This window comes from Bombus terrestris, chromosome 16 (genome assembly GCF_910591885.1).
Source record: "Bombus terrestris chromosome 16, iyBomTerr1.2, whole genome shotgun sequence".
Taxonomy (NCBI): Eukaryota; Metazoa; Arthropoda; class Insecta; order Hymenoptera; family Apidae; genus Bombus; species Bombus terrestris.
In genome coordinates this window covers 4,664,959-4,688,199 of record NC_063284.1, presented here as the reverse complement: position 1 = coordinate 4,688,199, position 23,241 = coordinate 4,664,959, and the positions used below count along the sequence as shown (strand labels likewise).

At 32.3% G+C, this 23,241-nt stretch overlaps 7 protein-coding genes across 16 annotated transcripts; 3 read left to right on the top strand and 4 right to left on the bottom strand.

The window, feature by feature from the left end:
- The first annotated feature begins 452 nt into the window (after positions 1-452).
- LOC100647050 (sin3 histone deacetylase corepressor complex component SDS3) lies at positions 453-2,387 on the top strand. Its single transcript, XM_012319556.3, has 8 exons — positions 453-876; positions 949-1,012; positions 1,074-1,187; positions 1,269-1,470; positions 1,540-1,720; positions 1,780-1,897; positions 1,951-2,035; positions 2,123-2,387. Exons 1-8 carry the CDS (start codon positions 753-755, stop codon positions 2,216-2,218), a joined length of 984 nt encoding a protein of 327 aa, XP_012174946.1. The 5' UTR covers positions 453-752; the 3' UTR covers positions 2,219-2,387.
- On the bottom strand, positions 2,059-3,114 carry LOC105666933 (E3 ubiquitin-protein ligase MARCHF3-like). 2 transcript variants are annotated; one of them, XM_012319555.3, is made up of 2 exons: positions 2,837-3,114; positions 2,059-2,766 (listed from the first exon to the last, which is right to left on the bottom strand). In XM_012319555.3, the coding sequence occupies exons 1-2, from the start codon at positions 3,080-3,082 to the stop codon at positions 2,269-2,271; spliced, it is 744 nt and encodes a 247-aa protein (XP_012174945.1). In that variant the 5' UTR covers positions 3,083-3,114; the 3' UTR covers positions 2,059-2,268. The 2 variants fall into 2 exon arrangements, with proteins under 2 accessions (XP_012174945.1, XP_048269324.1); XM_048413367.1 differs by having other exon boundaries at positions 2,842-3,060.
- A 218-nt stretch (positions 3,115-3,332) lies between these two features.
- On the bottom strand, positions 3,333-5,286 carry LOC100648540 (INO80 complex subunit E). Of its 5 annotated transcripts, none has more exons than XM_012319553.3 (6): positions 5,134-5,286; positions 4,284-4,440; positions 4,032-4,213; positions 3,834-3,963; positions 3,604-3,776; positions 3,333-3,541 (listed from the first exon to the last, which is right to left on the bottom strand). In XM_012319553.3, exons 2-6 carry the CDS (start codon positions 4,425-4,427, stop codon positions 3,457-3,459), a joined length of 714 nt encoding a protein of 237 aa, XP_012174943.1. In that variant the 5' UTR covers positions 4,428-4,440; positions 5,134-5,286; the 3' UTR covers positions 3,333-3,456. The 5 variants fall into 5 exon arrangements, with proteins under 5 accessions (XP_012174943.1, XP_012174944.1, XP_012174942.1 ...); XM_012319554.3 differs by having other exon boundaries at positions 5,130-5,279; XM_012319552.3 differs by having other exon boundaries at positions 4,284-4,447; positions 5,130-5,273.
- Positions 5,287-5,859: 573 nt separating this feature from the next.
- LOC100649909 (5'-3' exoribonuclease 1) lies at positions 5,860-13,202 on the top strand. Its single transcript, XM_003403042.4, has 17 exons — positions 5,860-6,080; positions 6,279-7,170; positions 7,248-7,495; positions 7,565-7,692; positions 7,766-8,148; positions 8,213-8,505; positions 9,087-9,334; positions 9,395-9,671; positions 9,760-10,038; positions 10,102-10,265; positions 10,342-10,724; positions 10,794-11,251; positions 11,333-11,368; positions 11,433-11,597; positions 11,658-11,879; positions 11,951-12,397; positions 12,477-13,202. The coding sequence occupies exons 1-17, from the start codon at positions 6,006-6,008 to the stop codon at positions 12,657-12,659; spliced, it is 4,881 nt and encodes a 1,626-aa protein (XP_003403090.3). The 5' UTR covers positions 5,860-6,005; the 3' UTR covers positions 12,660-13,202.
- Positions 13,193-17,030, bottom strand: LOC100651063 (importin-13). Of its 2 annotated transcripts, none has more exons than XM_003403052.4 (8): positions 16,634-17,030; positions 16,395-16,559; positions 16,168-16,317; positions 15,840-16,093; positions 15,015-15,774; positions 13,962-14,871; positions 13,737-13,883; positions 13,193-13,668 (listed from the first exon to the last, which is right to left on the bottom strand). In XM_003403052.4, exons 1-8 carry the CDS (start codon positions 16,772-16,774, stop codon positions 13,397-13,399), a joined length of 2,799 nt encoding a protein of 932 aa, XP_003403100.1. In that variant the 5' UTR covers positions 16,775-17,030; the 3' UTR covers positions 13,193-13,396. The 2 variants fall into 2 exon arrangements, with proteins under 2 accessions (XP_003403100.1, XP_048269323.1); XM_048413366.1 differs by having other exon boundaries at positions 15,015-15,159.
- A 34-nt stretch (positions 17,031-17,064) lies between these two features.
- Positions 17,065-18,244, top strand: LOC100643351 (uncharacterized protein C1orf50 homolog). Of its 3 annotated transcripts, none has more exons than XM_048413369.1 (4): positions 17,065-17,206; positions 17,426-17,515; positions 17,640-17,917; positions 17,993-18,244. In XM_048413369.1, exons 2-4 carry the CDS (start codon positions 17,464-17,466, stop codon positions 18,179-18,181), a joined length of 519 nt encoding a protein of 172 aa, XP_048269326.1. In that variant the 5' UTR covers positions 17,065-17,206; positions 17,426-17,463; the 3' UTR covers positions 18,182-18,244. The 3 variants fall into 3 exon arrangements, with proteins under 3 accessions (XP_048269326.1, XP_012174949.1, XP_012174948.1); XM_012319559.3 differs by having other exon boundaries at positions 17,589-17,917; XM_012319558.3 differs by having other exon boundaries at positions 17,586-17,917.
- LOC100642273 (dnaJ homolog subfamily C member 11) lies at positions 18,228-21,569 on the bottom strand. 2 transcript variants are annotated; one of them, XM_012319560.3, is made up of 8 exons: positions 21,313-21,569; positions 20,844-20,973; positions 20,523-20,766; positions 20,144-20,454; positions 19,852-20,059; positions 19,202-19,766; positions 18,989-19,118; positions 18,228-18,910 (listed from the first exon to the last, which is right to left on the bottom strand). In XM_012319560.3, the coding sequence occupies exons 1-8, from the start codon at positions 21,382-21,384 to the stop codon at positions 18,888-18,890; spliced, it is 1,683 nt and encodes a 560-aa protein (XP_012174950.1). In that variant the 5' UTR covers positions 21,385-21,569; the 3' UTR covers positions 18,228-18,887. The 2 variants fall into 2 exon arrangements, with proteins under 2 accessions (XP_012174950.1, XP_003403111.1); XM_003403063.4 differs by having other exon boundaries at positions 20,144-20,457; positions 21,313-21,566.
- Between the last annotated feature and the right edge of the window lie 1,672 nt (positions 21,570-23,241).

Here is a 23,241-nt window from a genome sequence, read left to right as displayed (position 1 = left end):
TAATATAAGGTAATGAATTTTTATCGTTTAATGAATCCTAATTGTTCGAAAAATCTTATCGCAAAATAATTTGCATTTTAAGATCCAATAAAAGTATGTGTAAAAGAAGGACGATATTTTTTTAAATATTGATTAAAATTAGCAAATATTGGAATTAAGCGTTTCCTTTATTAATTGATATTAATATTCTTAACGAATGTATAATTTTTCCAAATTTTTATATTTAATTTCCATGTATATTAGTCTTATGCGTGAATCCTAAATGAACTGTACTTTTGTTTAAATTATTATAATATTCTATATATCATCATATTAAATTATTACAATAAATTTTCAAACATCTTCTTCACTACACGTTTTTTGTACCAGTTGAAATTATAAAATGATTTACTAAAAACTCGCAAAAGTATCGCTATATTAAAACAGCCTTAATGATATTTTCATCAAATGTTCCACAGCTGATCAATTGCATATATGTTTGTTTATATATTTCAAGTACATATACGATAACATATACGATTTCATGTTATATATTATTCCTATCACATAATAGTGCTCTATTTACAGCTATTTTATTATCAGAATGAGTTCCGCACATTATGAAAATTGAAATTACATAGTATTGTTGTAAATGGCATTGTAGATATATAAATAACCTTAATTGGACGCGGTTATTTGTTTTTCTGGTTAAACTGGCTTAAAATATCTAGTATTGTTAACGAAATATTAAAAAATGATTATTGTACTGTAAAATGTCGTATCAGGATTCTCCGTTTTCGACCATGTATGGTCAGGATGATTATGATATTGATGAAGACAACGATGAGTATTTGGAAGATGACAGAGATGCTGAAGAACAAGATGAAAGTGATGAAGGTACAATTAATTCGTTAAAAATATATTTTTATAATTAATACTTGTATAAACAGGCAGTTTATAAATTTCTAGATACAGAGGAGGCAAGCGAGACAGATCTTGGTAAATCTGAAGAGTATACAGAAATAAAAGAGCAGTAAGTAGATAAATTTATGTCAATTCTTTGATCAATGGTGAACTACATTCACATTTTTCAGAGTTTATCAAGATAAATTAGCTAGTTTAAAGAAACAACTACAGCAATTAAAGGATGGCACACATCCAGAATATAATCGGAAACTAAAACGCTTGGAAACCCAATACAAAGAAAGGTTTGCATTCTTCAAGTATAATATTCATTTTGAATGGAATTACTATGTATTTGTTCCTTTAATTAAATTTTTTATTTACAGATTACGATTGAATGTAATTTACCGTGATTATTTGACAGAATGGGTAGAACGGGACTATATATTAGAAAAAAAAGCAGCAGTGAAGGAATTTGAGGAAAAGAAAATAGATTTAAAGGAGAACTTACTAACGGATATGGAAGAGAAACGGAAAATGATTGAATCTGATCGACACACAATGGAACTCACTGGCGATTCAATGGAGGTATAAATCTGATACAAATAGCAGTTTCACTCTTCGTTATATCATATATTTATTTTTCTACTTATTGAGGTGAAACCTGTAATGACAAGGAAATTACGAAGGCGACCAAACGATCCTGTACCTGAGAAAGTAGAAAAACGGAGGAAACCACCTCCCGCGCAATTGAACTATTTGTTAGATGAAAAAGAGATAGAGAGTGATTTAAAAGCTATTAGTCGCGGTAAAGTACTGACCACTATTCGAAAACCAGGTACTGACTAAAAATTCCAAAATAATGTACATGAATTAACTGGGAATCATTATTTGCAGCAATACTACCACATTATAATACAGTAAACATGCCTTCTCAACATATTCCTCCACCCTCTGATACCCCTATAATAGAGACTAGGATAGAAGATGGCAAACTTCTGCATGAAAGACGATGGTAATTTTGGTTTTTATTTTTGGAATTATCTATCTAAATCAAGAAAATTATAGGTTCCATCGTGGACAACCAGTGTACGTAGAAGGGAAAGATTTAACTAGGTTCGCTGCAAATATTTCGGCGATAGGAACTGAAGCTGTATGTAAATGATTATCAACAAATTCATAAAATTTCTTCCTTTTTATTATAATCTTTTTCTTAAATTATAATTTCCTCATTTTATAGATATGGGTGAAGAAAGTTTCGGATGGAAGCAAGGTGCGTATATATATATCCCAATTAAGTCGAGGAAAAATTTCAATCAAAAGAAGAGCATCCTAATGACTATCGTAAAAGTATTCGTTATTACGGGTATAAGTGTTCAGTAATTGTTAAACTTGTGATACGTTAGACTTGTAGTTTATTGAAGTTCTATTTTCTGGATTCAATATAACTCTTACTGTACTTGTCTTTTGCCACCAATAAAACCAGATCTTCTGATGATACTGTATTGCCATGTACATCCATATAAAATAAGAGAAGAGCAACAGAGACATCATAGCTAATAATAAATAAGTTGACCATCGCGCTGGTGGAAAGCTATCGTAATTATTTTTGGCGTAAAAATCGGCCGCAACTATACAAATGTAAGAACATCCTATCGCCATAGGCGTAATAATAATGCTCCGAAGTAAATCGGCCTTCAAACTTCGAACATACAATTGATGTTGCTGTTGATTAAGACACACCCAAATTAATATAGAATGTAGAACATGGTAACGAGGAGTTCGTCTGATCTCGAACTGGTGTCCACATAATTCGCAGCTATTTCTGTTACTTTCCTCCAGCCAATGTTCTAGACACTTCAAATGGATTGCACCCATGGTTCCCTTGAAAAATTTTAATTCGTTTTATTTTTTAATTTCCTTGGAATATTAAAAGTGGCGATGATTAGCTAACCTTACACTTGCAAGGATATGTAATGGGTAATTGGTGAGAAGAATCGTAGCAAATACGACAGTGTATTGCCTCATCGAGAGATTCATGTAGATTCAATTTCGCTCTTTTATTCGAATCATGTTTTGAATTATTGAGTTTTCGTTTTATGGTCAACTTAATACCTGTATTTTTTTGGTTTGATTCTGCTTCAACTTTTGCTATAATTTTTTCTAGGACACTTTCCACGGAACTCCTCTGACCGATCATTATAGACTATTTTTAGCTGTTTAACCTGAATATTCGTAACATATTCAGAAGAAGAAAAAAGACGAACGAAAATTAATTACATGATTATTTCAGTTTGCAATTATTATTGCTGTTTACGTTATTCTATTATGTTATCGAAAAATGAAATTCGTTAATTCCTATGATAAGATTTCATTTATTTTCTCTTGTACGTCGTAAGTACTCATTAAAATGAGGATTATGAACAGGTGGTCATTTACAAACTATCTCGTTACATGTATAAAAACTTGTATTACATTACGAAGAATACAGTTAGTCAAGTAAAGTAATATTAATGAGATAAGTAATTATATGTGCAGTTTGTAATTAATCACTAAACTAGGAATAAATGTTTGTCACTCGGCCATCATATCCACACTGGGGCAGTCTTCACCTATATTACTTGGGGACGTTTCTAATTCTCCGATTTCGTTAGACTCGCTATAAATGTAAATTTCGTATAACACATATTTCTACAAAAATTTCTGTAACAAACTATTTACCTATCTAATGAAGGGTCATTGCTGAACATTTCAGTTGGGACAGTAGGTGGTGCTTTCTCTGGTACTAGTTCCAAATAAGTCTGTCGAGACTCTAGATGTCTTTCTACTTCTTCTGGTGTCATATGGCCATCTGACATCAAAGACATTGGTACTACATTATTTGATGATTGTACCTGAAATATAAAATGTCCTAAACTAACTGTTCCTTTAAATTACAAATAGTTACTTACTATAGGTGTGCTGTTTGATTTTGTTACTTTTGGAGTAGGTTTTTTCTTTTTGCTTGTGTTGAGTTGAGACTTTGTCACTGTTGGCATATGATGTGGTGTATGATTACTAATTCCCATTTCTATCTTTTTTCTAGGAACAGAACAAAATTGTTACATAAGTATTAACACCTTCCTTTTAACTAAAATTTTTGCAATTACCTTTTTGAAGTATCAAGGCGGGTAACTTCTTCATCAGATGATTCAGTTTCATCACTTTCACTGAATGAGGCATCTACCTTCTCATATTGTAATAATCGATCTAATAAAAAACTCTTGTCCCTATTTACTTTAAGTAATTTTCTTTGTGTAGATCTCAAAGCTTCTTGAAAACATTCATTTTCCTGAAATAATTATCAAATGATAATATAAATTTATACCCAAAATATATATATAAATACTAGATACACATACATAAATTAAAAATTTTAATTTTCTCTTAAGATTTCGATACTGATCCTTATAGTTAGGTACTTCCTCCTCTGGACTATCATCGTCATCGTCCTCTGCATCTGCATTGTTGTTTGCAATTGAGCGACAATACCATTCTTCCAACATTGATCATCTGCAACTAAAAACTAATAAATGTCTCTATTATTCCATTTAATGAAGTGTAACAATAAAATATCTTTGATATTGTTTGTTTCTTAGAATGAAATTGCTTTAAGAATATCGTGAAATCAATGAAATGAATAATAAAAATCTCACGAACAAAATAATTTACGAATGAAAACATTCTTTGTTAGATAAAGGAGTATAAGTCAGAATTATTAATTTTGCAAAGAGTTATTTACAATATTTAAAGATCAATGTAGGATTAGGTATTAGATTTTGGGTATATTATTATAATCTCAAGTAACACAGTGGGATAGAAATGAAATTGATTTGTATTATTAGAACTGTAAGCAAAAGACAGCAATGTAGAAAATATTAGCATATTTATCCTGTTGACCAAACTTTGACTTAAACTCTTTTGCCCATCCACCATAAAATTGTCAAATGTTTTAGGATTTCAGAATGTCTGAAACAAGATCCTGTGGGAAAGTGACATTTATTATGCAACAATTTGATATGTATACAATTACAGTTTCCATTTCAAAAACTTTAGTGTTTTTGTCAGGTAACGAATTAAAGTTACTTTGATGCTGTATAAGGTTAAGTTCTTAGACGATTGAAGATAGACTGAAATATTTCATAGAAAACGAACAGATAATCAGCGAGGACAATAAAGTTTGATTTGAAATAAAATTTCAGTAGTACCTACGCAAAACTTTAGAATGATTTTTCGTATGTTGCGATTAATCGAGACGAACAATTATTAGGAAGATAAATAAGCTGTTTATGACTGGCTTTCATTCTGAATTCGTGACTTCTTTATCGATTCTATAGTAACTTTGAAATACTACCATTCGACAATAAACATTAAATTGAATTTTCAGATACAATTTGACAAATTCTTCTTTATAGGAAATATAAATAATTTTTCATAACTTTCGTGAATTTAATTAATAATTTCTCGATTTTACAATAATTAGCTGTAAAAATTAAAACATTTTATTTCTCTTCTTAATATAAACGACAAATTTGTGTAATTGCTATAAGTTTACGTTTCGCATTTTTGCATGATTTACTTACTCGATATGAACGATAAAAAAATATATAAATGTTAATATTTAATGAATAATGTGTGTCATATTTTAATAGCAAATTATAATATCGAATTAATGTATAATAATGAAAAAATAAAAAATTAAATTACAAAAAACGAAATGATGGTCTGTTTTTTAAAATAAATTTGTACAGAGTAAATAAATTACTTTGAATTTAGCGCGATAAGGAAGTTCATAAATGTTTAAAAAATAATACAATAATCATCTCTTATTCTTTTTTTATGTATTAAATATTAAAACTTTAGGGAAAATAATAGCCATCAATGAGCTATGTTATAATTAAATCCAATGAGTTTCGCATCTTCCCAAAACTGATTGTCTATGGAATATGATTAAAATTGATAAACTTATATGGTCGAAGTTTTTAATTTTTGTATAATAGTTCTTAAGTTAGAAATCGTTAAGTGTTATCATCATAGTTCAAATTAACATTTCTAATCAGTAAGAAAAGATCATTATATTAAAAATGGGTATACCGAAGTTCTTTCGATATATAAGCGAAAGATATCCTTGTCTTACTGAAAAATTGAAGGACTATCAAGTAATTAAAAAAAAATCTCGTCAACAATATTCATCCTTCTATATTTTTCTGTTCTTCTATATTTTTATGCTTTTTTGTTATTTAAAACTTTTCGAATTTTAATTTTTCTAACTGAAATACACATAAATGATATATGAAATAAAATGAATATATATCTCTGGATGTACTATCAATGTAAAATAATGCTATTATTTACAGATACCTGAATTTGATAATTTATATTTAGATGTGAATGGTATTATACATGATTGCTCACATCCGGATGACATGGATATTACATTCCGTATTTCAGAAGAGACCATATTCAAAAATATATTTCATTACATAGAAGTATTGTTTCGTATGATCCAGCCTCAGAAGTTATTTTTTATAGCAGTTGATGGTGTGGCACCACGTGCGAAAATTAATCAACAAAGAAGCAGACGATTCAAGAATGCGAAAGATGCAAAGATTCAGGAAGATAAAGCAAAGATTAAGGGTACGACTTTACCCAAAGAAAAAAGATTTGATTCTAACTGTATAACTCCAGGAACGGTTTTTATGTCCAAACTTGATGAACAATTAAAGTATTTTATTACATATAAGATATCAACTGACAAACTTTGGCAAAAGTGTAAAGTCATATTCAGTGGGTCCCAGGTTCCTGGAGAAGGAGAACACAAAATAATGGACTATATACGTTATATGAAAACACAAGCAAATTATGATGTAAATACAAAACATTGTTTATATGGTTTAGATGCAGATTTAATAATGTTAGGTTTATGTACACATGAAGTACATTTTACATTACTGAGAGAAGAAGTGACATTTGGTAAAAAACAAAAAAAAGTTTGTTTAACACCAGAAGAGACAAAATTTTGTCTGTTTCATTTATCTCTGTTAAGAGAGTATATAAATCACGAATTTTCCTCATTAAAGGAAAAATTGCCTTTTCCATATAATTTGGAAAATATAATCGACGACTGGATTTTAATGGGATTTCTTATAGGAAATGATTTTATACCACATCTGCCAAATTTACATATTGTACACGGCGCATTATCTGTATTGTATCAAGTATATATGGATGTAATGCCTACATTAGATGGTTAGATAATCTAAAACAGAGGAAGCATATAATACGGTATGTTTCATGAGTTTCTTAAAGTAGCTATTTTATTTTAGGTTACATAAATGAAACAGGAACGTTACGATTAGATAGATTTGAAAAATTTATGGAAAGACTTAGTCGTTTTGACACATTGCAATTTTCGGAGTATTACGCAGATCTAAAGTATCTCGAAAGTAAGACAGGGAGAACTGAAACTGAGAACTCCAATGACAAAAGGTCAGGAAGCACTGAAGAGACTCGTTCTCCAAGGAAAATGCAAGATAAGGAATTCGATGCTTTACTTAGATCTGCCGCGGATATGGTATTTACTTAAATTGTACTTAAATAATCATATTTACAATATTTACTCTTTAACAGCAATCTAATGCAGTCAACAGGAAAGTATGATGATGATGAATATGGTGATGATAAATCAGATTGTGAAATGTACACTATGGAATTCGTTCAATGCAAAAAGGATTATTATATAAATAAACTAAAATACGAAAATATAGACGAGTAAGTGTAATCAACAGAGATTATATGACTCAACTTCTTACGTTTGTTAATTGTGTCTTAAATGATGTTTTAGAGATTTTTTACGTTCACAAGCTGAGGGTTACGTTAGAGCAATTCAATGGAATTTAAATTATTACTATAACGGTTGTTGCAGCTGGTCGTGGTATTATCCACACCATTATGCACCTTATATTTCGGATATAAAAGATTTTAAAGACTTGAAATTGGAATTTGATTTAGGGGAACCATTTTTACCGTTCGAACAATTATTAGCTGTGTTGCCATCTTATAGTAAAGACTTATTACCGCCAGCATTCCAAACATTGTTAACCGAGGATCAATCTCCTATAATTAAATATTATCCGACGAATTTTGAGACAGATTTAAATGGCAAGGAGCAGGAATGGGAAGCTGTAGTACTCATTCCATTCATAAATGAGAAAGATATAGTAGACGGTGTGTAAAAATATGTACATTTTCGTTTATCGATAAATTGAAATTACTAATTGGAATTTTGTAGCAATGGCGCCTCATTATCCACAAATAACTCCGGAAGAACGGGCAAGAAACAGGCATGGTCCAATGTGTTTGTTCACTTATACAGAAGAAAATTTAGGTGCTTATAAGGCACCTGAATATTTTCCTGACATTATTAATCACGCAAAAGTTGAACTAATTAATCGTGAGGACATTGCTGTACCTCGGGAAAAATTAGTTCGGGGCTTGTCTCCTGGTGTAAAGCTGGATGTATATTATCCTGGTTTTTCTACTCTACAATATATAAAACATACTGCGAGTTTAGAAAAAGCCAAAGTAAGTTGCTGTGGCTGACAAAAGTATTCATACACTTATTATTATGTTGTACATATTGTACATATTATATAAAATATTTTGAAATTTCATTAGCACTATAGTGAAGTCGTGCCTCATTATATTAGCAAAAGTTAAACCATATCTGAAAATATACATATACAGAAGTTGCAAGATATTTACTGCAAACTTATATTTAGTAAACAATTAATATACAGTATAAATAGCCATTTCAATCATGTAATAAGTGTTAAAGATAGTCCTATGAATACTGTTATTATAATATAATGTAATATTGTTTAAATATTTTTATGATCTTTGCAAAATATATACTTGTACTAAATGTTTTGTAACTTCCATATAAATTTTCAGAATGGTCTTATATCTTACAAATATAATCATAATAAATGAATGTTACTACAGCGTTAACGAAATTTCAAAATGCTTCCTTCAACACAAATAATATATTCATAAAAGGTATCGACAAATGTATGAATATTTTCGCGAGTCACTGTATCTACAATCTTTTTACTCTACACTCTTAACTATATTGCTTTATTTCATTGACATATTCTTGCTTATAGGTAAAGGTATTCCAGAGACATTCACGCCGAGAAAGTATGATTCTCCACATAAAACCACAGTCCAATATTGACTTAACAACCATAGGTTCGAAATTATTAGGTAAAACAGTGTACGTGAATTGGCCTCACTTGAAGGAAGGTTTGGTAATCGGTGTTTCTGAATCGAGCAGGAAGATGAATTCGGTTAATCAGTTTGACAACACCAATGAAACAGAATGGAATGTGTGGAAGAAACGTGTAACAGAAATGTAAGTCAACTAAAATTTGTCATTTAACGCTCTGAATTCTATAGTAATCATTATTTGTAGGTATAAGGACCATCTCGGAGTGGATATCGGAGATACGAAGTTTTTAGTTCATGTACGACTATTGGTAGGCAAAAAGTACATCTTTAACGCTCAAGGGAAGGTGAACATCGAGAAGCACTGGACCGAAATGCCAACTTGTTATGCTTATCAGACTATAGTAAAAGATATCACAACCTATTGTAATAATGTACAATTATACAAGACTGTCAGTGATATCTTTGAACCAGGAACTGTATGTTTCATGTTGGCTCATCCATATTATGGAGCAATGGGAAAAGTACGTCATATAGAGTAATTAGTCGTATTAGTATTAGATGTATAGAGTAATACATCGTAGAGCAAAGATGTGATTCCTTTTCTACTAGGTACATGAATCCGCGGTCTGTAAGAATTCGGGCAGAATAAAAGTATCTGTAACAACGATGCGAGAGCCGTCGTTTGAAGCGATCAAACAGATTCAAGCAGATCTCCAAACCCAATATATGCACGGCAGCGTAGCTTCGCAGAGGTTGGGTATAAGCTCTCTGCTTTTAAGTAGAATTACCGGCTCGATTTTCGTAAAACAATCCTCAAATGAACTTCAGCAAGATGATGTTAGATATAATATCGGATTTAATTTAAAGTTCAACAAAAAGAACGCGGAGGTAAGTGCATATATATATATATATTTTTTTTTTATAGATTTATCATTGTATGTATAATTTTAGATACCTGGTTACACTAGAAAAGTAGAACTTGGTCAATGGTATTACAGTCCTAAAGTTCTCGACTTAATCCATAGCTACATGTTGAGGTGCCCCACTTTGTTTGAGCGATTAGCTCAAAATCCAACCACATGTATTTTTCAAGAAGATGATCTATTTACTAAAGGGTAATCAATAATTTCATTAACAATCAATCTTTGGTGAGGTTGACAACCATTAAGTCGTGATATTTCAATACTATAGTTCTGAAGAACTAACTGATACAGTGGCATGGTTGAAAGATCAACTTCATGGAATAGAAAGTCGTGCCTGTGGCAGGGAAATTATCGAGAATACTATAATGGAAAAACTTGAAGAAATAGTGGACGCGTATCTCGAGTCACCAAATAGCATTGGAAAAATTGTGGACATGCAAGTTCAACCATATTTGCTTTATACACCTACTTTGCGTATAAAAAACCTTCCACCTGATCCAAAAACGCAGACTCAGCTATTGGACAGAATTTGCAGTATTAAAGATAATTTCACAGTACCTCTTGGATACAAGGGAACTATAATTGGAATACAAAAGATGGAAAATACGTTGGACACTATGTACGATGTTTTGTTCGACAAACCAATCATAGGTAAGGATAATTTCTATTTCTTGAAGCGGTGATTTTCAGCAATTTGATTTACTTCGACATTATCTGTAGGTGGAGTTAGCATAAATGGATCTTCTGAATTCCGCGCGTATCGTTTATCAGTCTTTGATTTTATAAATATCAGTTATGGGCAGAGAATAGAGCAGGGTAAAGGAACGCAAATGAATATAGAATCCACAGAGCAATGGAAGAACATCATGGCTATCAATCAGAACGCTCAATCGCGCACAAATGCCAGCAATGTTATATATAGGAACGAAAAGCATTTAATGGTGGAAGCACCAATGTCACCAAAGTCATGGTCTACACAAAAGAATATAGAGGAAATCCCGAAGAATCAGCTGCCTTATAAATTCAAGCAGTATAACGCGCAGAACACTGTGAACGTTCGGAAATCGCATAAACCAATAGCAAAAAGCGTACAGCTTTCTCAAAACGTACCGAAGAAGCTGATGGCAGAACCGACATCCGAGTTCCAAGCAATATGGAACGAATTGCATAAAAAACAGGTTAGTTTAATTGACAATTTAAATATTTTAAGTTGTTTTTAAGAAATTAAGAAAGATCTTAAGTTATTACTTATTTACTAGGAGCTAATCAAAGCTGTGCCACAAGCCGAAAATTCAGTAAGTATAGCTGTGCGGTATTTAGCATTTTATTAACAGACTGTTACCAATCATGGTATTTTAGCTACAAGATCCTAGTGCTTTCTTAAAAGCAGTATTAAAAATTTCCGATGGAAACTCTCAAGAACCTGTCCAACCTAGAGTATCTAAAACAACTAAAAGTTTAAATAACTCACAAGAAGAAAAGAAGGCATTGGACACGCCACCTTTAGTGCAACAAATGTTTGATGTAAGCATTTATTTCGAGTCTTTAATATAGGGGTATTAAAAAAGAATTGTTCCATTCCAGCATGCTCGACAGAACGACAAGGCGCCAACTTGGTACTGCTCACAATTACTGAATTACTATCAACTCAGTGGAGTGGGAATGCCTCGATATAGTTATTTTGGTGTTGGAGATAGTAATTTAATCCAAGCACATGTTCTTTTACCAGATAAAAGAATATTTGTTGGAGATCCTTGTGCGAATCACGAACAAGCAGCAGGAAGTGCTGCAAAGAAAGTTTATATAGTAATTTGAAGTTTTATTTGAATATCTTCCTACTTTTTCTATTCTTACTCTATTTGTTGATTTTTTGACAGGAACTAAAATTAGCTAATTTATTGCCAAATATGAAGATACCTTTACCGCCCCCGCAACATTGGTACTCTAATCCCCAGAACAGTAATTGGCCACAGAATATAAGGCCACCACCAGTACCATATTACCCTCCAGACCCTAAACTTCTTCAACTTTTCCCTGATTGGGTTCAAAAGGACCATCATCGCGTACCTGGACTTCAAGAACAGCCCAAGCATAATAAACATCAGTATAAGCATCATATTCATCCAAAAGTAGAACGAACTCATAATCAGAAGGAACCAAAGGCAGAGACAAAGAAGTGTACAGCTTTCGTACCCTTACAAGCACAAAAGAAAAGCAGACACATCACAGCCAAACAGGCTGTAAGCAAAGACAGTGCAAATCAAAGTGCCAAAGACAAACCTCAACCCACAGTACAACAAAAGGGAAAGGAATCGCCAGCGAAGGTTTGTTATCAATATTTTTTAAAACAATATTGATTCTCAAACAATTATAAATATTCATTCCTATACTAAATCTTCCTAGACGATAAAAGTGGAAGCTGTCAGCACGACCTTTGAGAAGCAGAAACCAGTGCAGAATAGTTCACATCAAGTACAAAATACACAGATCTTAATAAAGCCTAAAAAGTCGCGAGTTGCGGCGAAATTTTGCATATCAACTCAAATTGAAGAAGCCAATCATAGTAAAAATCAAAATTCAGATTAAAGAAAAAGGAAGAACATTTGATAAACAATCGAAAGACATTTTGACGCGCTTATCTCTCTTTTACATTTCTTTCCGATATTGTGTAATAAACAATTCCAAGCAAAAACAAGGTGCATGTGTGCAAATGGAAAAAGAATCTTCAAGGATATTGAACTAGCATGTTTGTAATACTCAATCATAAGTAACTTTTATTTTGGAATTTTCTTTTTTCCGATTTTGTAAGCATATCGACATTTCAAATGTAAGTCATTTTTATTTTGTAGTTTCCTTTTTTCTCCGTTCTTTTGTAAGCATATCGAGTTGAATGTTATACATCCGAATGATGTTGAAACATAGAAGTTAATTTGTAAGATTGATTTAATGTGATTTAGAAACAACAAGATAAATGAATATTTTATGTTTTATGTCGTGTGGAGGTCGATATTGAGTATTATGTAGATTACAGTATATGGATTCTATTAAAAAATGGAAATGATTTCTTTGTAAACTTTTAAAACGCACTGATTATGGACAATGAATAAAAAAAATCGATGTCTTATGTAATATACTTCTGTTTATTACTTCTCCTTTCACTCATTACATATTCTTTTTAAATATACGCATAATTTTTATTTAAAATTGCTTGTTATGTAAAAGATAAACATTACCATTCGCGGTAAAAGATATAATACACAGATTATAATAGCATTTACTCAATCGAGTATGATTAATTACTTTTGTTACCTTCCCTTTTGCTTTTATTGCTTGCGCGTCATTACATTCCAATTAGTCGCAGAAGGTAAATTTTGCAAGCTAAAATCTTGTAATAAATCGTACATCCGTTTATTCGTTCGTTCTCGGAGGACATTTTTAATGAAATTCTCCTTTTGTGTTTGCGAAAATTTAAATAAGGCACCATGTTTTTCAAAGGCGACACGAAGCCACTGTGCTGTCCATTCTATGCATATTTTATTCAATGTCAACAAAACTTCCGCGTGAGCTTCTAGGTATCTTCGTGGTACTTGTCCCCCTATTATTACGAATTTTTATTATATAGTTATTTGAAATTTTTCAAAGAACAGCTATCTATTTACATACCTACGCACTGTAAAATTACGTAAACTAACTGTTGACCAATTGGTTGAATGAACGTCTGTGGGTGCGGACTTTGCATAATAGCATGTGTGAGGAAATGTCCGGCCGCCTTAACTGTGCTTGATTCTGGTAACGTTAAACAGTCGATTCCTGCATTTTTTAAATTTTGATATTACAGATTTTCGGATTTAATAATCGAAAATATATCAGTTATAAACTAAAACTTACCACATTGCAACATTTCAGGAATTTGTTCAGGAATCTGTAACAATAGCCTGGTATTCTTTTTACAAATTTGAGCCAACAATCCAAGATACGCTTCCATTAATTCTGTCCAATCGGATAAATTTCCATTTACGGATCTGCAGGCCCTGACGCCACTCAGCGTAATAGAACTTATGTCCGCGAAAACGGGACCTATTACGTTATTCGGATCTCGTCCAAATAATAGGATGAGTTGTCGAAGAAGATTTAAAGCTGCGGGATGAGGCCAAATCTTGTATGAGTTCGCCAGAATGGAAAGTAGAGGTCGAGCATCTTCCTCAGGATGCAACAATGACATTAGGGACTTTTGGGCGCAGATATACATCTCCTCTAGTGTGAAATTGTCTTGTCCCCATTCGGGATGAGCAACGATTTGACTGAATATCGGTAACAGTCCATCTAATACAGCCTTTCCAATAGATCCTTCTAATGTAGAAAAGAACATGGTAGCCATTTTTAATTGATTCATTACTGCACCACGAGCCATGAACCAAGGTTGTTGCAGTAATTCTCGAATTTTTATTATACATAATCCTAGTGTAGCGTCCAAATGAGCTAATTGTTCGTCAACAGAGGGCAAGATATTTAGCAACTTGCCAGCTACATACATCATTCGTAAACCTTCTGCACATCCCGGAGTAATGTTTGGAAGAGTTTGTTCGATGGTATTGAGAATAGATGGAGCAAAAGGTGTGAGTTGCTGTTCACATTCTCTAGCTAAATCTTTCAAAGCCATAGTAGCAAAAGGTGCCGTTACTGAGCCTCTTGTCAAACCCAAGGTTACAATTCGAAGCACTCTCTCTAGCCAAGGATCTGGATGTTCTCCGATCCATTCTGCATATGCTCCCATTGTTGAACATGCACATGCAAGTACCTAAAAACATAGAATCAAATCTTGCATTCCATCTATGATGAAGTAGAGTAAGCTTCTACATATTACTTTTTTTGTAAGTAAATATAAAATTACAAAATATAATTTAATTATGCAACATTTTAATACAAGAGAATTTGTTGTACCTCTCCAGGATAATGGTCATATGGGATATGACTAAGAACCAAATCCATTAAAGCGGGAATGTAGTGGGATTCCTCAATACCAACGCTATCTGCTACAGCTTCAAAAGCGTGCAACGTTGACTCTACTTCTGTCCACCTCTGTGAACTGTTTAACGTCTGACTTAATCTCTGTCCAAGAAGCACTAGTAAATCTTGTCCTAATACTCTATAACAATAACCTAAAGCATCTGCCACGTCTTGTCTGTAACACCTAAAAAGTTCTCTTTCATCTTCATCTCCTGCTTCGCTGTGAGTCAAGGGAAGCGTCGACTTTCTTAATAATGCTTGAGCTAATCTTGCGTAAATGGGCTTCAGAATCAGTAAAGCACGACTTTCGTAAGGTTGATCGAGAGTGGGGAGATAATCCTGCAAAGCGTACCAGAACCCAAATGGGATAGAACTGCGAGTTTCATTTGTGGGATATCTTCCCTCTTGTTCTGAACATTGTAAAAGTAATTCAATTAAACCTTCGACTATCCATTTCTGCATTTCATTTCCTTCTTCCACTAAAGCATTTAAAAACGTTCTACTGTGAACCTCTCCAATTGCAGTTAAAATTTCACAAAAATATTTGTCACTGTATTGTCTTGCCATAGTTACCAAACTATGTGCCCATTCCCACAATGTTTGTGGTCTCTTTACAAGTTCACTATGGGTTACTATCATATCTAAGCATTCTTGAACTACTTCCCAACCTCTGGGATTTTCGTCATGCATTGTCCTTTAAGATTATTTATCATTTTGTCTCATTTATAAAAAATATGTTTGAAATATGTATACACATACCTGGTTGGTGCATAATATGCTGCAGCTGTTAATAGATGGGGGTATATTTGCCCTGTTGCCTCAAGAGGAAGTTGGCCAACTTTAAGCCAGGATAATGCACATTCCATAGCTAATAAGTGCATATCATTATTAGTGTATTCAGAATTTAGATTTGTCACAGAAAAAACTTCTTGTAACAGGCAGGTTGTCTTATACCAGCTATTTATTAGACATTTGTGTAATTTGGCTCTTCTTACATTGTGTCTTCTTTCAAACTGATTACATTATTGAACGTGTTAATATAATATATAATATAACACTATAAAAACTATTTATGTACATATCTTACCTCTACAGGTAACAGAGAAAGCGTGCGTAACAACAGTTCCAACATAGGAGGAGAATCATAAGACAACATCCGTGTCAATTCCTCTACAACATTTTTATCTTTGTTATCATTATCTGTAACTATACTAACATTTGTTACGTATCCAGCTAACTGAAACCATGGAATTCGTTACTTTATTATCTCTACAAGTTAAATTAAATAAAATAAATTCAAATAGGAGATATTACCGCTTGGCAAAGTTTGGACAGAACAACCTTTGGCATGTTTGGCTGCTTCATAAAGTTTATTAAACGCTCCTGTAGAACAGGATATTCACTCTTGGGCACTTCATCCCATTGTTTGGAAATTTTGGCATGTAACGTGGTAGCCGCATAAAACTGTGCTTCTCTTGACTATGATAAAAATGAGAACTATTATTTTCAATAAGATACAAATATCCCATGGCTGAAGTAATATATTCCATTACCTTAGAGGAATGAAGAAGGTCCCAAACAAAAGTCCAGGCTTCCGGAGAAGTTTGAACTTTGAGCAACCATGAGTGAACGTCGTTATTTCCTTCCGCGTAGAACTGTTTCACAGCTTGGTCGATTACACTTGCATAATCCATTGCAAATTATTTATTGGTCTGATAAATAATCTTATAGTCAATAATTATTTAAAAGCCTAAGACTTGGTAGGATTCCATTATACACAAATAACGATTTCTTTCGTTCAATTTCGTTGAAATTTTGTATTTAGTTCGTTTCACCGTATCTATCGATAACAACTTTTCTATCATTTTCTTTGTAAATCATTTAAAACGTATTAAAATTTGTTGTATGTAAAACTACTTAATCCCTGTTTACACGGTTTCCCTCGATCGCTTTGGAGATTTCACAATTGCTCGCAGGGACATCTTTCGTTGTCAGCGCTACTACATGTTTAAAAGCAACCCAAAATTTTATTCCGTTTTCAATTGGCGACAGGTCCAATATTGCATACTTAAGAAAAGCTTTGATTTGAAAGAGACTTATATATGTCTTTCTTATGTATTTTAAAGGTACGTGGTTAATTTATATGTCAAACGAATCCATGTGAACATGTAATAACATGTGTTATAAACACCTTGCCGTTACACTTGTTAAAATCCCAGAATTTGGGAAGTTTAAATGTTTTAATCATACGAAATAAACCTTATCGGATTATTTGAATTATTATGTATCATAACCTCCTCATTATGTTGTCGTTACTTCTTTACTGTTAATTTTTATTTTTATAGAAAATTCTCGATAAATGTGTTTGTAAACTATCTTCCTCATGAAAAGAGTAGCTACTACTATGGATGACTCCAAAGATCTATTTAATAAAGGTATAAATAGAATCTTATCAATCTTTTGCTACTATTTAAAATAATAATTTTATTGTTAATGTGTAAGCAGTAGCTCTTGTAGAGCGTAACATTCAACCACAAGGTATTCTATTAAATGATCCAGAAGCTGTGGGTAAAATATCTCCACAAGATTTAATTGCATTGGCAGCAGAAATAGAAAAAGCAGACGACTTTGTTAAAGCAAATGCCTGCAGCAAATTGCAAGTGATTGTAGACCAAATAAGGTACCTGAAGAAACAGGCTGAAAATATTCTCATAGAAGCTGATTGGAACATGAAATTACATCATGTTCCTTGTAATTTTGTAAAACATCCTGGTCATGTGTATCATTTGTACCAAAAAGAAACTGGTCAGCTTTACTTATCCATGATTAGTCCAGAAGTAAATAAATTATGCTTTTAAATAATTCCAGAATTAAAAAATATATGTGAAAAGTCTAACTATTTTATATTTCAGGAATGGGCTATATCAAATTCTGAACCAGTTCAGACTTACAAGGGTTCCTACAGACTAGAACATGATCATTCATGGACATCTTTAGAAGAGACTAATAAGAAGAACAAGGAAATAACTATGTTGGCTCAACTTTGGTCTAATATTTCAACAAATGCATTGGAAAGTATTGATTTAAATGTAAATATGTAAAAATAATATGTAACATATCTGTTTTAAATAAATCGTTCATTTGAAATGTGTTTCCAACTAAAATTTAAATCATATTTATTACTTCCTTAGATTAAATATATGGGGAGGAACTATGCATGTGCGATCTACATTATCATTTTACATAATTTATCAATTACACTTTTCATACTAATTCGTAGAGTACTACTATTTTCGAGAAATTAAATGTATGAGAGAATACAATTTCTAAAAGATGATGTATATATTATACACATTCTGCGTTTAATGAAGGAAATATTTCATATATTAACGAATTACGAAGCAAAGATACAATTCTATTAATAGTCGATTCTTCGAATAATACTTTCTTTAGTGTGAAAAATATCTCTATTATAGTCATATAAAGGCATACTAAGTTTTCCCCTCCTTGATCTTATACACGAGAATAAATCAGTCGTCGTATCTAACACAATTTTTTTCTTTCTTACAGTAACTGTGAAAATAATAATCTGATTCTTTCATTGTTTTCTTTACACATCATACAAATGATTACTTTGAGGACAAAATTATCGTATAAAGTAGTATGAATGATCGATGAACACTCAATTTCTTCAAGGTATCTGTGGAAGTTTAATCTAAAAACGGTCAAAAGAACTCAATGAAGCAGCACAGACTATCACCATGAATCACGGCGATTTTACTTCGATTTCTTATGATGGCGCATACGTCATGTTGTGTTCACTTTATGCGCTGAAACAGATCAATTTTTCTTGTTAATATTTATAAAAATTATAGTTATCATTATATATTATCTAGTTTAGTTTTTACATGGTAATGGTATTCTGACTGGTGCATTATCTTTGACTATGCATTCGTGTGTTTGATTACGAAATAGATATTGTATTAACAATTGTTTCTCTTCTCCTACACATGGATCATAAAATCCTGGCAGTTCACTCTGCAATATAGGAACATGCAATAATTTTATTTTTTACGAAAAAGAAAAGATATATTATTTTTAACTAATTTTACAAAACATACCTTAGATGCACCATGAAGGATTAACTTTGAATCCTTTACTAAACATTGTAAAGGGATAGTTACATCTATTACTTCGTCTCTACGTATAGTCTGCTGCTCTGAGTTGTACTGATCTTGCTGAGGGTAGACAAATCTTCCATACAGAGCTTTCGTGATAATCAATCCCTTCTTTGATTCTTCCGTAGCTCTTATCCTACTCACAGTGGCTTTCATTAATTTGGTAGCGCTCTCTGCTTCTTTTTGTTTTTCCATCATCCTCGTCTTGTTTACCTCCTTCTCTTTTTCTTTTTCACGTTCTTGTCGTTTTTTTATCATAGGATCTATAACAATCTTCTTCAGCACGACCCATGTCATTAGTGGGATTACAGTAGCGTAGAACATAGTAGCTGGAAGAACCTCATCACTAAGATGAATAGGGAACGCGTAGGTTTGAAAGGAACGATTCAATTTAAGCTTTAGCATGACTCCTGTTGGCACTCCTGCGGACACGATGGCGGATAATTTAGTGTGTCGCGAAACCTTTTTTTCCGCTCCGTATTCTACGAGCAGTCCGAATGTGCCAGCTCTGTAATTAATAAAATGTTCACAACTTAGAAATATAGAATACATACAATCATGGATAATAAAATAATTTGTTGACTGATATTAACCTCACGCTGCCACGTAGCTTCATCTCTTTCTCGTGCATTTTATATATGTAATTAAAACTAACGAATGATCGTAGAACACCAAGGTGAATGGAAAACGATGTATAAGTCCTCGCTGTATCTCTAACGATACTGGTACTCATGGAACTTTCTGGACCCGCATTATATGTAAGGTCACCCATTATATGAGTATCTAATTGCATTGTGAGTCCTGAAATTAATATAATTCTTTTAAAGATTACATAATGTTTTCAGCAGTTGATATCAATAAGTAGGATAAGGTGGACAAACATACTGCCTATAAGACTAGCCTTAATTTCGAATGGAGTGAACTCCAGTATCGTTGCCCCGTTGAACAATACTTTATGGGGTAGCATACGAAAACCTTTGAACGATATCATCGGCCCGTTCCCAGCACCGACCTCTAATTCTACCCAACCTTTAGACGAAAGCAAACGCTTCGCTGACACGTTTATAGAACCAGATCCTACACCATTTCTTGTGCTTAATTGACCATACAATGTTACAATATCTTGTAAACTAAGAGGTGCTTCAATAGATTGTGTAAACGACATTCCACTGACTTCTATGCATGAAAGTACATCCCTGCTACATTTTAAAATACAATGTATTTTATAGCACATATATCTGAATTAAAGGTTACAGTGCATTACCTATCTTCAGGATCTTTCTCATATCTGTTAAAAAGGTCTGTTGCGTTGATATTCATTGTGATACTAGTAGTGGGATTCGTGAGGCTCAGTAATTTTCTCTCTTGTGCTTCTCTCGCTAGATATTCATATTCTTCCCTGATTTCTTGAGGTGTTCTAGTACGTTCTACTATTTCCCAGCCTTCAGTTTTCAGTCCTTTAATCCCCACAGTGTCGTAAATAGCTCTTTGATGGGGATTACTTAAGACTATAATATGTATTATAATAAGCATTTTACTTGCATATAATATAATAAAACATTAAAATATATTATTCTATATAAACCTTTGTAAGCTGCTTTAGTACGATTAAACAATACTTCAGCTTCTTTCTTGAGCACAGGATCCACATGCTTGTCAGGATGATATAGTTTGCTCTGTGTACGGTACGCATAATTAATTTCCTCCTGTGTAGCCTGTAAGCAAATATATCATACATAAAATGTTGTAAAATAATTTTTAATTTTAATGACAGAAAACTTAAAGAAAATTCAATCCTGAAGTACATGTTTCTCTATTCAGCCTATAAGAATAGTGACTAAAATAACCTATTATTCCCTTGAAAATGATTGATTAGCAAAATATAGAAATGTAATAGTACGTTTGAATGATTTTCTTAAAGTGGAAGTTTATATTGTTTATTATATATCCCTAAGGGAAGCTCGATTACATCAGACACTAAGGTATACTATGTCACGTGGAGATAGAGAAATTGATCTTCAGCTTCAGTAATTCGAAATGATTCGGTAACTCACGTTTCTCGCGATATTTAGGAACGTGTAGTAATCGTCCTCAATTAGATGTTCCTGATCATTGTCATCGTCCATCTCGGAATTTCGACTTTTTCCCTTGTCGACTCACACAAAAGTGCCAATGCTTTCCCTTAATCTTAGTCTTCTGCTCCTATAGGTTACGAAAAACTCGGTCGAGAACCGGTTATCATTTAGTACTTGCAGCTATCGTCGGGTGGTGCCAGATGAACGGAACCACAGACGGGTATATAAGATAAACCTACATCTTTAAAGGCTTCGAATCGTATGTTTTGAAATACCGAGCGGACGTTTAAAAAAAAATCGGACGTTATGTTATGTCCTCTACGATTTAAAGCAATGAGTCTAGAAATTATAAGTTTAACTATCAAAGTTGATAAAGACAACATGAAGGTAACAGAAGCGAAAAATTTGTGTTAGAAATATGTATATAACCTTTTTTGTTACACATTTTGTTAAATACACACATGTATATATAATATATACACATATGCATACATTACGTTGCGTTTTAGAATATTTTATGATTTGACGATAACAATTAGATTTTCGTATGAGATAAATTCTATTGTATATCATTTAAAAAGTTATCCATCAACTTACATTTTCTGCTACAACATAAAATGTTATCAATTTTTGAGATCCTTTATACAAACTTATTTAAACATGATCTCATTAAAATCATTTTTATTTTTACCTTTATTTCGTTTATCCACATTATCGGAGAATAATAAAATTTAATCGTTTATGTTTAATCTTGTTTAGCAATAAAGCATTGATTTTATGAAGAATTAATGAAAGGTACAAGCAAGCGCAAGTTGTTATTATTATTATTGAGATTTTATACTCATTCCTGTTTTCATCTTTCTTCTGTTCGCTTTTTCCAGTCTTTTTCGATCGTCTATGCCATTATGTGTAATGACAGGCAAATGAAAAGCGAGGTAAAACATACCACGGGTCCATACCATAGAGATATAAAGATAGAGTGTGTGAGCAAGCTGAGAAAGCGGTATAAGAGTGGAAAGAGAATGTTGCATACAAACCTCTCATATTCTTGTCTAATAACACATGCACATTCGTATAGAAATAGTAAATAAAAATGTAATCATTGAGTGGTATCTATGTTCACTGTGTCTGATTGGCATGCACAGAAGGAACCCCCTATACAGCGTTCTCTTTCTATTCCCATATAGTATCCACTTGCACGGTAACATATGACTCGCATACTCTATCTTTATCTCTTTATGGCCTGTACCTCGTCGATGATCGTACCACAGACGACAGATCAACTGCATTATTAACTTTTAAGGAATCACAAATAATCATAATAAAAAATTGTAAGATTTATTGCAAGTACAATTGCAACGATTACAAGAAATACCCTCCTTTCTCTTTGTTTCCCAAATCTTTACGATTTATCTCCCTCCTTATTGTTTTATTTTCTTTATATATACTAGATAACTTATAAGTAATGCAAAATTGCAACTTACATACAATATTACAGCAAAACTTTTCATGGTTCTAGTAAACTCTTGGCACTAATAAATAAATGTCGATTTATTTTATATGGGCTCGTCTATTAAAAAATGATAGTTTATTTTACATGATCTGCTTTATTAAAATGATAATTTATTTCATATGGTCTGTTTTATTTAAAGTTGTATTACCATGTAAAATTCTTTTATATTATTAAATATCTGCTTTAAGCAACTATAGTACAATCCTAAAATTATTCAGAAAATTATAGACTTCTCTAATATAGTATATTCTGTGATAATATTATTGCGACAGTTTAATACGAGTATTTTGTACTCTATACTGTATTGTACACGAGATCTAATTTAAAAAAAGAAGGAGTCAACAATTTTAAACAATTCTACGTTTCTATACTTCCCTTAACAAGTTAAGAAGTAC